This window comes from Aureobasidium subglaciale, assembly GCF_000721755.1.
Source record: "Aureobasidium subglaciale EXF-2481 unplaced genomic scaffold scaffold_13, whole genome shotgun sequence".
Lineage (NCBI taxonomy): Eukaryota > Fungi > Ascomycota > Dothideomycetes > Dothideales > Saccotheciaceae > Aureobasidium > Aureobasidium subglaciale.
In genome coordinates, this window is record NW_013566982.1 from 235,499 (window position 1) to 248,833 (window position 13,335).

Here is a 13,335-nt window from a genome sequence, read left to right on the forward strand (position 1 = left end):
AGAAGAAGGAGAAACCAAATTTCTAAGACTCGAGAAGCTGTACATCCTCGACACCTGCGACAATCGCCGACGCACTGCCATAACACCTGATCAAAATATCGAAAACGCCGTTGAAACCATTGTTGACCGAACCAGTGCCAGAAATACTCTGGTACGCCGCGTCGCCGTTTTTGTATGTCGTCTGGACGAACGACATGCCGAAACCATTGGAATCGACAAAGTACACTTGTAAGCTGCAAGAAGAACCATCGTTGGGCAGACCAGATGGATAATTGAGAAGAAGACCCATGGAGACAGTATATGTCTTGCCAGCGATCGCAGTTGCAGACTGTTGCATAAGAGAAGCCTGGGAGTTTGCATCGCCGCCGGCGGGGAATGTGATATAACTGACATAGGTACCAGGGTTGCCTTGGATTGCAAAAGTGGGATTGCCCAGGCGGAACAGGGCCCAGCCTGTGTAGTCACCTGAACCGAAGTTGCCGTTGGTCAGCATGTTAGTGGATGTTGCACTGGCGCTTGCTGCCGAGCTCGTCGTCGAGGATGCTGGAGCTGTAGCGAGAGCAGCGTTTGAAGCTGCAGTAGTCGAAGTTGCTGCGCTTCCAGCGTCCGAGATGAGAAGCTGGATGTTGCCAAAGCCCAGAGCAAAGCTTGCAGCTGAAGTGGTGGTGCTGCAGTAGGTGTCGATCTGGAACCTGCCAGTGAAACCTGTTGATAATTGTCCAGAAGCGGTGTCGGACAGAACTGCACCACTAGAAGATGCGACGCCGTATTGCTTAAGGATAATTGCATCGCTGCCCAGACTGTATTTGATGACACAAGAAACGCCGGCAGGAAGACCGTTAGGGTAATTGAGATAGACGTCGGCACCGAGCTGCCAGGCCGAGTTGGCAGGAATGGTCACATTCTGGTAAAGCTGACCACTTGCATTGTCGTTCACAACCAGTGCGTACTTGACAAGTGCCTCGTAGTTCGAGTCGCCAGCGAGCGAAGCTACGTTGAATTTGGTGCCATAAGCCCGTGCTCCGTGCCAGCCAGCGGTAGAGCCTTGGTTGAAATTTCCATTTGTGACGATGTCGCTGCCAGTCGATGCATCCTTTGAGTTAGTGATTGCCGAAGAAGTCTGGCTCGAAGCCGCGACATTGGAGGATGATTGAGCACCTGACGATGCTCGCGTCGAGACTGAGGCAGGCGCTTTTTGATTGGCAACAACACTTGTTACTGGATCTGTTGGAATAGCACTTCCTGATGGGGCAACGAAGGAAGATGAAGTACTGGATGACGACGAAGAAGCGAAAGACGAGCTTGAGATGATGGAGCGAATAGATGAGCTTGCGGTGATTTTGGATGACGAGAGACTTGAGCCAGCTGCAGTGGAGCTGCTGCTACTGCTCTGCTTGATCGAGGCAGACGTCAGAGCTGGCTTCTGGCTCGTGACACTGGTCGATTTGATGGTAGTCTTCTGTGCCGAGGTTGACAGCTTCGACGTGGAAGCTGTTGTCGTGGTCTTCTTGCTGGAGGTGCTGGTCTTTTGTGTGGAGGATGTCTTTTGCGTAGAAGACGAAGATGGTCTGTTCGTAGATGATGATGACGCCTTCTCCGTAGACGAAGATGATGCCTTGGTTGTGATGGAGACCTGTTTGAGGGCTGTTTTGATCGAGGTCCTTGCCTTTTTCGTGGATGAGGTGGTCTTTTTCGTGGACGATGTCGCCTTGCTGGTCGACGAAATCTTATTTGTGGTGCTTGTTGCCTTCTTCGTAGCGCTCGTTGTCTTCTTGGTGCTAGCGGTCGTCTTCTTCGCAGCAGCAGCAGGGGATGACGAAGCAGATGCCAGAATGCATGTGCAAGCACTGCTTACTTGGGCAACCGAGAGATCCTTTACTGTCGACTTTGATTGCTTGGTGGATAGCCATGATTTGCAGTATGTCATCGGTTGCTTGTTGCTCTTGTTCACGGTCTTTATATCGTTGGAATTACATGCTGTGTTTGATTAGCCGGTGCTACAAAATTCGGTCAGTCTGAACATGGCATACTGGTAGCAGCCCTAGGCCAAAGGTTCTCATCAAGAGGAATAGCCGATGCGTAAGGGACAGTGAGCAAAGAAAGGCAAACGAGAGACCGGAAAGTAGGAATATGCATTTTGAACGGAACGAGACCCTATCACAAAGAAGCCCTTGAAATGGGGAAAGCGAGAGGAAGACGAAGGATTTAGCCAGATAGCAGGCCCACGTGTAGCAGGAGCGCCATATCTTATAACGACTTACCGTGCAACGTCAGTCGAAGACAATTTTACCACGTTTTCTAGTATTTGAGAACAAGCGAAATCTGGAGCAAGGCAAGCAGAAACGGGTCATGAAGGGACCAGATTCTGTAAAGCGTTACGACGGTTTCAGGGAGTTGAGAAGCGGCAATTGAACTCAGACACCTGAACAAATACAAAAGAGATCACTAATCGGGCGAGATACTTTATTAGCAGGCTGGCCTAGTATCGCGAGAGAGTGTTGGTAAGCCAGTGTATAAGCAGAAAGTTTGAGCTTTGTGTGTTCAGAGCTTGGAGGCAGTGACGATGAAAGAAGTGGAAGGTGCAGCACTTTGTGAGGAAGGAGGCAGTCGCCGGGGAAGCTTGGCGTACTCATAGGTAGCTGGCGTGTGATTCATGGCGTCCGGTTGCTTCTTCTGTCTCACAACAGGCAATTCACGGCAGCAACGGTTTTCCATTGTGCATTGCCAGACCCGGCTCCGTCTCAGACCAGCCGCACACGGCTTACCTTCTTCTTCTACTCGCACGGCCAAGCCACAAGCGTTTGCTCGTCACCAAAGCAGCTTCAGCATCTCCGGCTGAGTTCTTACTACGACCTTTCAATTCAAGCACACGCGTCATGGCTCTCTTGTCTAGCGCTCTCAACATCTTCGGCGCTGTACTGTTGGCACATGCGTATGTAACTCGTGTTCGCTCGGGGCCGGCCATGTCTCAACTGACTCTGTCCACAGCGTATACAGTGCTTACGAACACTCGACCCTAGCCACCCTCGCAGGCGCCGTCCCCCTGTCTCCCGTCCACTCATACATCATCCCGACAATCGATCTGCCGCTGGACATCACCTTGGAGACCTTGACAGCTGTCCTGTTGCTCTGTGTCGGCATCGTGATCGGCAGTCCTGAGCTGAAGCCCATTCAATGGCGCGTATGGGCGGGCAAGCTGGAGAGGGAGAAGAGCTCGAAGACCGAGAGCATCAACGGAGACCCGCTGGGCCCTAGAGGAAACCCGTACGCTGCGCTGGAGCAGAGACAGGGCTTCCTGGACATCAGAAGTCAGCGCAAGGACTTTGCCGATTGGGTCAAGAGTGGCAGCAGTAAGATGTGATGGATTGGTCATGTTGTACATAGCCCGAAGCTGTATTGCCATGTTCAAAGCAATCGAGACATGCTTCTCTTGCACGCTACACGGATCATTCCGATTCCAAGACCCAAGCTGATACTGTGTGTGCTGCCTTGGTATCGTCGTGTGCTGCCTCTTAGGTGTCAGGCACGTTGATGTAGACTCTCTAACGCGGCGTGCCTTCTCTGCTGTCAGAGGGAAATGTGGTGGTTGTGTGCTTTGCTCTTCCTGTTTCTTTCAACCTCCATTGCGCGCGACGGCCGACTCTTGAACCTCTCCTGCATCTCGATAGTCCCTGAAGGCATTGTGCACACGCTGTGGGCCTTCCAACCATTCATTCCAGATGGCGACGACCTTGCCCTTGATGAGAGCTAGAGGAACGGGCCCGTACATTCTTGAATCGCGCGAGGCGCTGAGGTTGTCTCCGACCGTCCAGCAATGGCCGAGAGGAACCTGTTGCCATTCGTGTCAGTAGAGCGTAGAGCAGTCTGATCAGGCTACATTCTGACCTGTATCATGGTACCGTCTCCCTTGCCAGGCGTGTCTCTGAGCACAAAATCCCCAGGCATACCGATCACTCTTTTGATGGTTGTAACCTCGCCCTCGACTGGGTGTTTGTACGACACGATGTCGCCAACTTCAATTCCCCTTCCCCGGCGGTACCACTTGGAGACGATGACTGTGGTGCCGACCGAGTTCAGGGTTGGAAGCATTGACGGTCCCCATGTACCGCTCCAGCTGAAGCAGTGGTCGAGCAGGATATGTCCGCAGAGGAGAACAACAACTCCGTTCACAAAGCCTTCACGCACCCATCCAACGAACTTGTATTGCTCGCTCCATGATGGTCGACGCGCCTTGTTGCCCTTGGGAGTGCCCGAGATTGTGTATCCGAAGATCGATGTCGAGACGTTTCGCCGCTGCGCCGCAGGTACCGGCGTGCTTCTGAAGAAGCTACCTCGGGGTGCGAATAAGAGTCGTCGCAACATGTCACTTCTAGACATTTAGGTGCATGTCGATGCGATCATGCATCGGCGCCGCCGTGCTTTCGTCACAAGCTTGGACCACCATCATGACTTTGCCCATCTCACAAACAACATCTCTCGATAGCACTCTACCTTTTCAAGACACTAATTATTACAAAACAAGAGAAGACATGGAACAATCAACTGCTCGCCATCAAGGGGATTGCGCAGATAAGCTAACTGCCGCAGTACGCGACCTAATCACGACATATGATGAGCTGAACGCTGCTCTCATTGATGAGTTGTATGAAGAGCCGAGTGCTCTCGAATTCATGCAATATGTCGCCAGTAATCGGCCATTTGTTGTAAGAAAAGCTGCCGAGGATTGGGCAGCTGTCCAAAAGTGGGACTCGCACTATCTTCTCAAAGTTCTTGGTGACAGCCTTGTCAATGTAGCCATTACACCTTTCGGGTAGGTACTGCCAATTCGTTCTTTCCTTCGGCCATCTCTTCTCAAATTACGAGCACTCTCCATTTCAAACACGCGTTCCTACTCCTTCTTCCTCTCAGCATTGACACGCAAGAAGCAACGCAGATGCAGTGTTGAAGGAAGACGACGGTTCACTATCCTACGTGAAGCCGCTCGAAAGACTAGAGCCCTTCGACAAGGTCGTACGCTACATCGCAGAACAAGAATCAAATCAATCAGAAACATCTTCACCCATCAAATATGCTCAGACTCGTATGTCCCCCACCCTCCCCTGACATTGTCATATTCTTACTTGCATCAAGAAAATGACAACCTCCGCAACGAGTACTCCTCTCTCTTCGAAGACGTCCCCTCTGATATCCCATTCGCTCGTATCGCCTTGCGCAAGAAGCCCGAGGCCGTCAACTTTTGGCTCGGCAATAGTCTCTCTACCACCTCCCTCCACAAAGACAATTACGAAAACCTTTATGTCCAAGTGCGAGGTCAGAAGCATTTTGTCATTATGCCTCCTGTGGCAGCCGCTGCTGTGAATGAGCAGAACATCCCTGGAACCACATACATCTCGACGAATGAGGATGAGAAGGCAGAGTTAAAGATTGATGATCTCGAGCATGTGCTCGATGAGCCTGAATTGATCGTTCCTGTGCCCACTTGGGATCCAGATTTCCCTGACATTAGGCCAACAACATACTCGAAGCTTGTCACACCAATGAGGGTCACACTCAATGAGGGCGACATGATGTATCTGCCGGCTATGTGGTATCACAAAGTTGGGCAGAGTTGTGGTGACGAAGGGTATTGCTGTGCGGTCAACTACTGGTAAGTTGAACCTGTTCCCAGACCTCCGTCAGATTCGATGGACGTGCTAACGAATTTCGATCAGGTATGATATGGAGTTTGGCGGATCCTTTTGGGCTTCGAATGCCTTTTTCCGAGATGTCGCGAGAGTAGTCAACAACTGAACGAGCACTGAGCCAACCATGACAGCCTCTCACCTTGCTCTGAGTGTGTTAATCGGGTCACTGAGACACACAATACTCCTCAGAATGAAACCGACACACCACGAGGCGGTGGCTGTTCAGGTCACTTGCCGCGTGCATTGGCCCCAAGCACTCTCACCCGATTATGAAATCGGAAGAAGTTCTGAGCACACCCAGATCACTGCGAAGCACTAGGGCCGTTGGCTGAAGGAGCCTGAAGCTCCTTTCGTAACCATACGCGACCAGAATACGGGAATCGAGGAGATCTCTTTGCAATGTCACAGATATCTTCTCAGTAGCCGGCTAACGGTAAAGAGCAAAATAGTCCCTAGCTAATAACAGCAGAATTAGGCAACTACGAGCTTGAGAAAGCCTGCTAGTTTTCAATGTTGCGCTACCTTCCAACCCTCCTTGATCATTGACTTGATGAAATACGAAACACCGAGTAAAATACCACAACCAGCAAGAGCCAGGCCAGTGAAGAAAGCGCATCTCACACCCCATTTTGCGTCTGCAACTGTACCGTCATGGGCCATGACTGATACCTCGACTGTGCCCGCGATACCCAATGCCAGCGAGATGGAGTAGTTGACCATGGTATTGACAAGCGACGCTGCAAGGCCTTGGTGCTCGCGGGGCATGTGGTTGGAGAGAATGACAGTGGCGGCAGGGAAGGACATGTCCATACCAAAAGGCATGATGAGGATAGAGACAAACATTTGAGGCCAGTAAGACTGATTGACGGGCATGAAGGCCGAAATCGCTTGACCGGCGAAGAAGGCCAACATGGCGATCAACATTGTGAATGAGACGGGAGTGTGCGTGAGCATGAAACCAGTGGCACCTGCAGCTATCAGCCCACAGACCAAGGCGGGTGTGAATTGAGCAGAGACATTGAGTGGAGTCAAATGACGGAACTCCTCGAGGAAGCGCCACGAGTAATAGATCCAGATGCCGAAGCTGCCCCAACCGATGCCGATTAGAGCCATGGTGTAAGTGACTGTTCCATTAAAGGCGGAGACCGGCAGTAGTGGTGATTCAGCCCGACGTTCTACCCAGAGGAATGCTACCAATACCAAGACTCCGATGATCAGGACAAAGTAGACGTGAGGAGTGGACCAACCGTACAACGGACCATTGTTGAAGGCGACATTGACAAGTACCAGACCAACGACCCCCAGCGTACTACCCGTCCAGTCGAAACCAGGTACCTTTGTGACGCCAGCGAATTGAGCCTCCTTGGCTAATTGCTTAGGCACAATGAGAAGTGAGAATGCTGACAGGGCGAATGCTGCGGCACCATAGCTCCAGAAAGTCCATGGCCACCACGTGGTCTGCGAGAATAGAGCCCCGAACAGCGCACCGATCACAAATCCCCAGGGTGCCATGGCGCCAAAGAGTGCAAAAGTGAGATTCTTCTTGATACCAGGAGGGTATGCGCGGCCAAGCAGTGCGAGGGCGTTGGGAGCCAGTAACGCACTGCCGATGCCTTGCATACCTCTGCAGACGTCGAAGAAGATCTGCCTGCCGACGTAAGCACTGAATCCGGCAAAGCCGGACCAGATTCCAAGAAACAGGTACCCGAACACAAACACGCGTTTGTGGCCGAGTATGTCACCCAATCGACCGGCGATCAGGATAAATGTACCCGTGGTGAGACTGTATGCGGCTGAGAACCACGCTTCTTGACCGGGATTGTTGACGCCGAGGCCAGAGGCTATGATCTTGACTGGCGCGATTGCTTGACCAAGACCTGCAAGACACATGAACTGAGCCATTATGACGACTCCAATAAACAGAGCCTTGTCCACGTCAGCTGTTGGATTTGCTTGTTGGAAAAAGGATGATGCTGGACTTACCTCGTGGAAACCACCAATCTTGAGTTCCGGGTGTTGACCTGGCATTGAGGGAGGGGGAGCCATGTGCTCCACAGACACGTTCCCCAGAGCCTCATACGGTTCCAGTTTTCCTGCGGCTTGGATTAACAATGAGTTTGTCGAGTTACGTCGCCCATTGGCGTAGATGGCGGGAATCTGTGGGACCTTCTCCATGCTTTGGGTAAGCCAGCTCTCCGTAGCCAGCAGTTCACAGCGAGAGTTGACAGAAACGTGCTTTGAGTTATGGCGGGATGATGACGCGGAGGGTGCTACAGGTGTGTCCAGAGGTGATACGGGGTCGTGGTTGAGTTCGTCATACGTCGCACCGATGTCGGGATCCTTGATGTCTCTATGGCACTTCAGAAATGACGGAAAGGCCTCTGTTGGTGATGGCACCTTGGTGGATGTAGTTGAAGGCTATTTCGAATTAGCAAGTAGCGTCGGCAGTGAATTGAAGAGTTCTTACCATGGTGTGAAAGCCTGGCTCTGGACTCACTTTGCTCATGTGAGTGGCTACCTATAAGTCGTTATGTGGTACGAGAATATTTGTAGTGTATATCTGATATTCCAAAGTGTGATGATGGGCAGAGCTTAGAAAATCAGGAAATGCGGATGGGAGCAGGATATAGAGATGGAAGACTCAAAACCGGGCCCCTCTTTTCTTCCCACAGTCCCACTACCCACTGTAGTAACACACTTACGGATGCATAGCTTACTTACATGGATTCATCATAGGTTCAAGATAGTTGACCGCAAGCTCGATCTGGAAGCGGGTTGCCGCAGGCCATGAGCATCTCGAACCCTCATCCACGATCTGACGGGACCATGCAGAGGATGCAAGGAGCGTCATGTCACTCAAAATGCGAGGAATTAGGCATGTGAAGGAGGAGAGCCGAAGCTGAAGGAGCAAAAGGAGCTTAGTCGCCACGTTCCAACTTGACCGTGAGAGGTGAGAGCCAAGGGCATGATGAATGGTCGAGCTGGATAGGTCGCTTCCAAGCTTCAAGTATGCATATGCCGCCTACCTTGGCACGATCCCGAATTGGAAGTGGATACGGGCGGATATCACAAAATACGCTCTTGTCCTCTCTAGACCTCTTGTCTTGTGCGCTGCAAGCAACAGAGCCCAGGCAGCCACAAGACGAAGGCTCAAGAAGCCAAGCTGAAACTCCGTAAGCTGGGACACGAGACGCACAGCCAAGCTGAACAGCAGTCAGTAATCAGCCTCAGGACTGACAGTCTTGCAATCGCATCTTGGAGAGAAGTGATCGTCCTTGACATCTTGACATGTGCCGATACGTTCTCACACGTAGACAAGCACAGCCGACAGAGCGGCGCACGTCGTTTGCTGCTACTACGGGTATGCAGTGCGACAATACTGACCGGGGCATCCCTACGCCGAGTACGTCGGTGTGAGATGTTCCTTGAGCTCTGGAAGAACTGGAGGCCGTCTGTGCCTCTTCTGGTTCGCTCTTCTTCCTCATTGGGTTGTCTCGCATCACATTTAGGCTCCACCAGACCACATGCGAAAAGTCCGAAGCCCCAGCTTTCCTCGAAAGCCTGTTGGAGCAACCCAGTTTGCTCGTCAACTCTATTTGCGACACCATAATCAAGCGAGACTAAAGACCAACAGACAGATGGAGTACCCTATGCTCTATGCTGAGTAAAGCAACAATGTATCTTCCACAGCTTTCACGATTCATGGGTGGAAGTCGGAGTACCAACAAAGTGGGCCAAGAAAACTCCGGTTCCTACCTTACTATTTTCCACCTGCATGAGCCTTTGCCAATAGCTTCGGACGCGTGCTTATATTTTTGGCTTCCTGATCTGTTTGGCTTTTGTCGGCACGCGCGTCCAACGATGTAGCAATACTCTGCATCATCTGGGAGAGTATTAATTTCAACTTGTGAGGAGAATTGGAGGATAGTCCTTACTGTTGCGGTGTCGCTACGCCTACATCCTCTACGACGCTTGACTTCGTGATTGGAGGAATTGTCCGCAACATCAGTGCTTCCGACCACGAACACGCAAACAGCACTTGCCGATTGACGAGCACGCATGCGACACGACATCACAGAAGCACGTGTACATACACAGGAAACTTGAGTGAGCGAAAAATCATTAACTTAAAACACTAGAATACAAAGTAGGAAAACCTGCGAAATGATTTATTGAATCAATGCCGCGCGAAACACACTCCTTCACCCCATTATTAATTGTGTCCTTCTTGCTCTTGTTATGTTGCTGACTGGGTATAACGTCTCTTTTCGTGTCCTCATCCCTCTTCGCGACTGGCATACGGCAATGGTATCATGACGGTAAAAAGCATTGCGAAATTCGAATAACCAAAAGAAGAAACCATCAGGCGCGATGCTTAAACACGACCCTGGAAGACGGGGTTGTTCTTGCCGAAGAAGGTGTTTCCGCTGGCGTCGCCTTGGACACCAGAGGCAGTGCCGGTGGTACCAGTAGTACCAGTGGTGGAGCCGGTAGCATCGTGGAAGGCACGGTCGACCTCGCCGCCGAAGTTGCCGGCACCAGTGGACTCACGGCCAGTGCCGATAGGGCCCTCACCAGCAGCGTAGTGAGATGAGCCCTGGTGGTAGCCAGTGGTGTTGGTGGTGTTCTGCTCGTAGCCAGAGCCAGTGGTGTTGCCACCACGGACGGGAACCTGACCGGTAAGACCAGCAGAAGAAGAACCACCGTGGTAGCCAGTGCTGCTCTGAGAGCCGTAGCCAGAGTTGCCGGTGTTGAGACCACCGCTGGGGCCAGTGTCGGAGGATCCGTTAAATCCCGAGCCGTACTGGTCAGTGCCAAGGTTGTTGGGGCCACGAACACCCTCGGTGTTGACCTTGTGAGGCTTGCGGGTGATGGAAGCCATCTTGGGCAAGTTGGAAGTCTCCTTAGAAGATCCAATGCTGAAGATGGGGGACTCCCACTTGTCGCCCTTAGCAGCAAGCTCCTTGTACTCGGTGGCCTTGGTGCTGATACCGCCGGGGAGAGAGATGTTCTTGAACATGCTGTCGTGCTTGGTGACAGCCATGTTGACCTTCTTGTCGGCAGCAACCTCATCCTTCTTTTGCTTGCCCTTGGTGAACTTCTGCTGAGCGGCAGTGGCGTAGCGCTGGTAGATGTTCTGAATGTTCTCAGGGTCGGGGTTGTTCTTAGCTTGCTGCTTGGCCTTCTCGACCTCCTGGTGGATGCCATAGAGCATCTCATCGAGCTGGTGGATGTTGTTGCGGATCTGGGTCTCGGCAACCTTCTGGATGGCAGGGCGCATGACCTTGAGGAGGAGAGGCTTGAAGACGTTGAAGAGCAACTTGTGGTTGGACTGCTTCAGCTTGATGTTGATGTTCTTGATGTCGACGTGGACGGTGTTGACCTTGAAGAAGTGCTTGCCATCGGTCTTGTCTGCGGTCTCCATGGCGACCTTGAAGCTGAGACCAGTGCCGCCGAGGAAGATGTCCATGACACCCTTGTCAGTAATACTGGGGAAGCCCTCCTTCTTCTTGATGTAGTAGCTGACATCGCGAAGGTCACACTGGATGCCGGAGACGGAAAGCATGACCTTGTTCTTGTTCTTGCTAGTGATAGACTTGCGTCCCCAGCGCCAGTAGTTGTCGCTGCCGAACTCCATGACGTTGGGAGCAAGGTTGTCACCCTCGAGGACGAGGTTCTCAACGATGGCATCCATCATGTGGTCGGAGTACTCGATACGAGGAATGGGGACATAGCGGACGGACTCGAAGATGCCGGGAAGGATGACCTCAGTCAAGTCCTTGATGAGGTGAGGCTTGAACTCAGCCTGACCGTTCTCGTCCTGTCCAAGGTCGAGGAAGAGCTTCTGGACGGCGTCACCGAAGGCAACGTTCTGCTTGTCCTGGTTGAACTGGTCAATGTAGAACTTGAACTCGTCGGCAATTCTGTCGGTGTGGTTGCGGTAGCGGTCGCGGAGGAGGAACTCGCCCTGATCGTAGAGCTTGTTCCACTCCTCGGTCGAGCTGTCCTCGAGGACGTAACCTTGCTCCTTGAGGCACTTGCGGATGTACTTGTTCATGTGGGTGAACCAGCCCTTGAGCTCAGGGTCACTGTCGGCATCACGGTAGATGACGTTGATGGAGTCGAACATGTCGTCGAGGGAGGTGCCGTTGGCGAAACGCTCGATGAGGGTCTGGAGATTGGTCAGCATATGCTTGGTGTTGATCTGGATCTCTTCAAACATACCTTGAGGTCGGCTTCAGCCATCTGCAGGCTGTCATCCTTGTGGGCACCCTTGACGGTTCCCTGGCTTTGGTTGGCCAGGTTCTTAGTGTGACCAGTGTACTGCTCGGCAAGACGAAGGAGAGTATCAATGGCTTGGTGGTCTATGGCCGTGGTCAGCTGCTGCGACGAGATGCTCAATAGGCAAAGGGTGACTTACAGTCCTGGTGGCCTTGAATCTCGACAACCATCTTCTTCAGGCGGTAGATGCCCTGCTCGCGGCGCTCCTTGGGGAGCTTCTCCTTCATGTAGTTGTTGGTGCGCTCCTTGGCATCGCGGGCACGCTCCTGGGTCTCCTCAGGGACGTTCTCCTTGGCTTGTTGGTGGAGGCGGTCAGCGCCCTGCTGCAGACCTTTGGTAGCGTCAACACCAGAGTTGGTACCCTGTTGCTGGTCGCGAGCAGCAAGTCTGGCAGCGTCGGCGGGGTCACGGGAGCCGCTGGGGTGGGCGGCCTGAGTGGCATCACCAAGAGCACCCTTGGCCTGCTCCTTGTTAAAGGGCTTCTGCTCGTCGAATTTGGCCTTAGCTTGGTTCTTGAGGTTCCCCTTGGAAAGGTCGGGGACGTCGTGCCAGGTGTTGTCCTCGGCAGGCTTGTCAATCTGGTTCAGCTCATCCTCGGAAGGGTTAACCTTGTTGGCCGCCTTCTGGGCGGCGTCACCGGCCATGTCTCTGAAGAGAATGCTAGCATCACTCACTGTACGAAGGTTAGCCGGGGAGGATGTGGCAGGAGGTGATGCTGTTACTTACAAAGTTTACGGAATTGACCGTTGGACAGGATGAGCGTGCCGAGAGTGCGAAGGCCATCAAGGGCCTCGTTACCGTGCTGCTTGGCGGTCTCCTTGTCGACAGGAGCATTAGGAGTGCCGGCATTGGCGCCAGAGATCTGCTGAGTTTGCCAAATGAAGTCCTGAAGAAGATTGCCCTCGTTCTTGGTCAAGAGGAGGAGCTTGGCCTGCTCGACAACCTCGCGCAGGTCACCCACGAGCTTTTGTCCCTCTGTCGAGAGCTTCTTCGATGGGTTTGAGAGCGGTCGCGATGCGAGAGCGCTGTTCATAGCAACATCAATCTGCTTGTTTGAGGGGACCTTGCCATTGGAGAAAGCTATGGGAAGCGCGGGTCAGTACCATTGACAAGCAGCTGCATGTTATCGCGTGTTACAGGAAACTTACCAGAGAAGATTCCATAGAGCTGGAGCTTGTTGTTGACATCTTGCTCCTTGATCTTGGTGTTCGTAGGAACATTGACCGACGCAGAAGGCGCCATGATGAAATTACTGTGATGGGTTGTAGGGTATCTGGGATAAGTGTCTGGGGTATCTGGGGATGAGAGAGAGGATAGTCGTGATCGTCAATCAGGTGAAATTACAAAAGTAACGTGGCTGGTATCGTGA

At 52.4% G+C, this 13,335-nt stretch overlaps 6 protein-coding genes across 6 annotated transcripts; 2 read left to right on the forward strand and 4 right to left on the reverse strand.

The window, feature by feature from the left end:
• Positions 1-22: 22 nt before the first annotated feature.
• Positions 23-2,136, reverse strand: AUEXF2481DRAFT_5838 (uncharacterized protein; the record flags this gene model as incomplete). The annotated part of the gene is made up of 2 exons (XM_013487305.1): positions 23-1,977; positions 2,031-2,136. 2 exons carry the CDS (start codon positions 2,134-2,136, stop codon positions 23-25), a joined length of 2,061 nt encoding a protein of 686 aa, XP_013342759.1.
• A 619-nt stretch (positions 2,137-2,755) lies between these two features.
• On the forward strand, positions 2,756-3,469 carry AUEXF2481DRAFT_269109 (uncharacterized protein). The gene is made up of 2 exons (XM_013487548.1): positions 2,756-2,932; positions 2,989-3,469. Exons 1-2 carry the CDS (start codon positions 2,877-2,879, stop codon positions 3,359-3,361), a joined length of 429 nt encoding a protein of 142 aa, XP_013343002.1. The 5' UTR covers positions 2,756-2,876; the 3' UTR covers positions 3,362-3,469.
• Positions 3,470-3,727: 258 nt separating this feature from the next.
• Positions 3,728-4,104, reverse strand: AUEXF2481DRAFT_54116 (uncharacterized protein; the record flags this gene model as incomplete). The annotated part of the gene is made up of 2 exons (XM_013487474.1): positions 3,728-3,829; positions 3,886-4,104. Coding segments are annotated over 2 exons (321 nt in total), but the record flags the coding sequence as incomplete, so codon positions are not given.
• A 341-nt stretch (positions 4,105-4,445) lies between these two features.
• On the forward strand, positions 4,446-5,790 carry AUEXF2481DRAFT_5841 (uncharacterized protein; the record flags this gene model as incomplete). The annotated part of the gene is made up of 4 exons (XM_013487306.1): positions 4,446-4,810; positions 4,926-5,080; positions 5,131-5,647; positions 5,712-5,790. The coding sequence occupies 4 exons, from the start codon at positions 4,446-4,448 to the stop codon at positions 5,788-5,790; spliced, it is 1,116 nt and encodes a 371-aa protein (XP_013342760.1).
• Positions 5,791-6,191: 401 nt separating this feature from the next.
• Positions 6,192-7,859, reverse strand: AUEXF2481DRAFT_73664 (uncharacterized protein; the record flags this gene model as incomplete). The annotated part of the gene is made up of 2 exons (XM_013487511.1): positions 6,192-7,610; positions 7,668-7,859. The coding sequence occupies 2 exons, from the start codon at positions 7,857-7,859 to the stop codon at positions 6,192-6,194; spliced, it is 1,611 nt and encodes a 536-aa protein (XP_013342965.1).
• Positions 7,860-10,059: 2,200 nt separating this feature from the next.
• Positions 10,060-13,208, reverse strand: AUEXF2481DRAFT_5843 (uncharacterized protein; the record flags this gene model as incomplete). Its single annotated transcript, XM_013487307.1, has 5 exons — positions 10,060-11,856; positions 11,910-12,049; positions 12,106-12,639; positions 12,693-13,046; positions 13,115-13,208. The coding sequence occupies 5 exons, from the start codon at positions 13,206-13,208 to the stop codon at positions 10,060-10,062; spliced, it is 2,919 nt and encodes a 972-aa protein (XP_013342761.1).
• Positions 13,209-13,335: the final 127 nt, after the last annotated feature.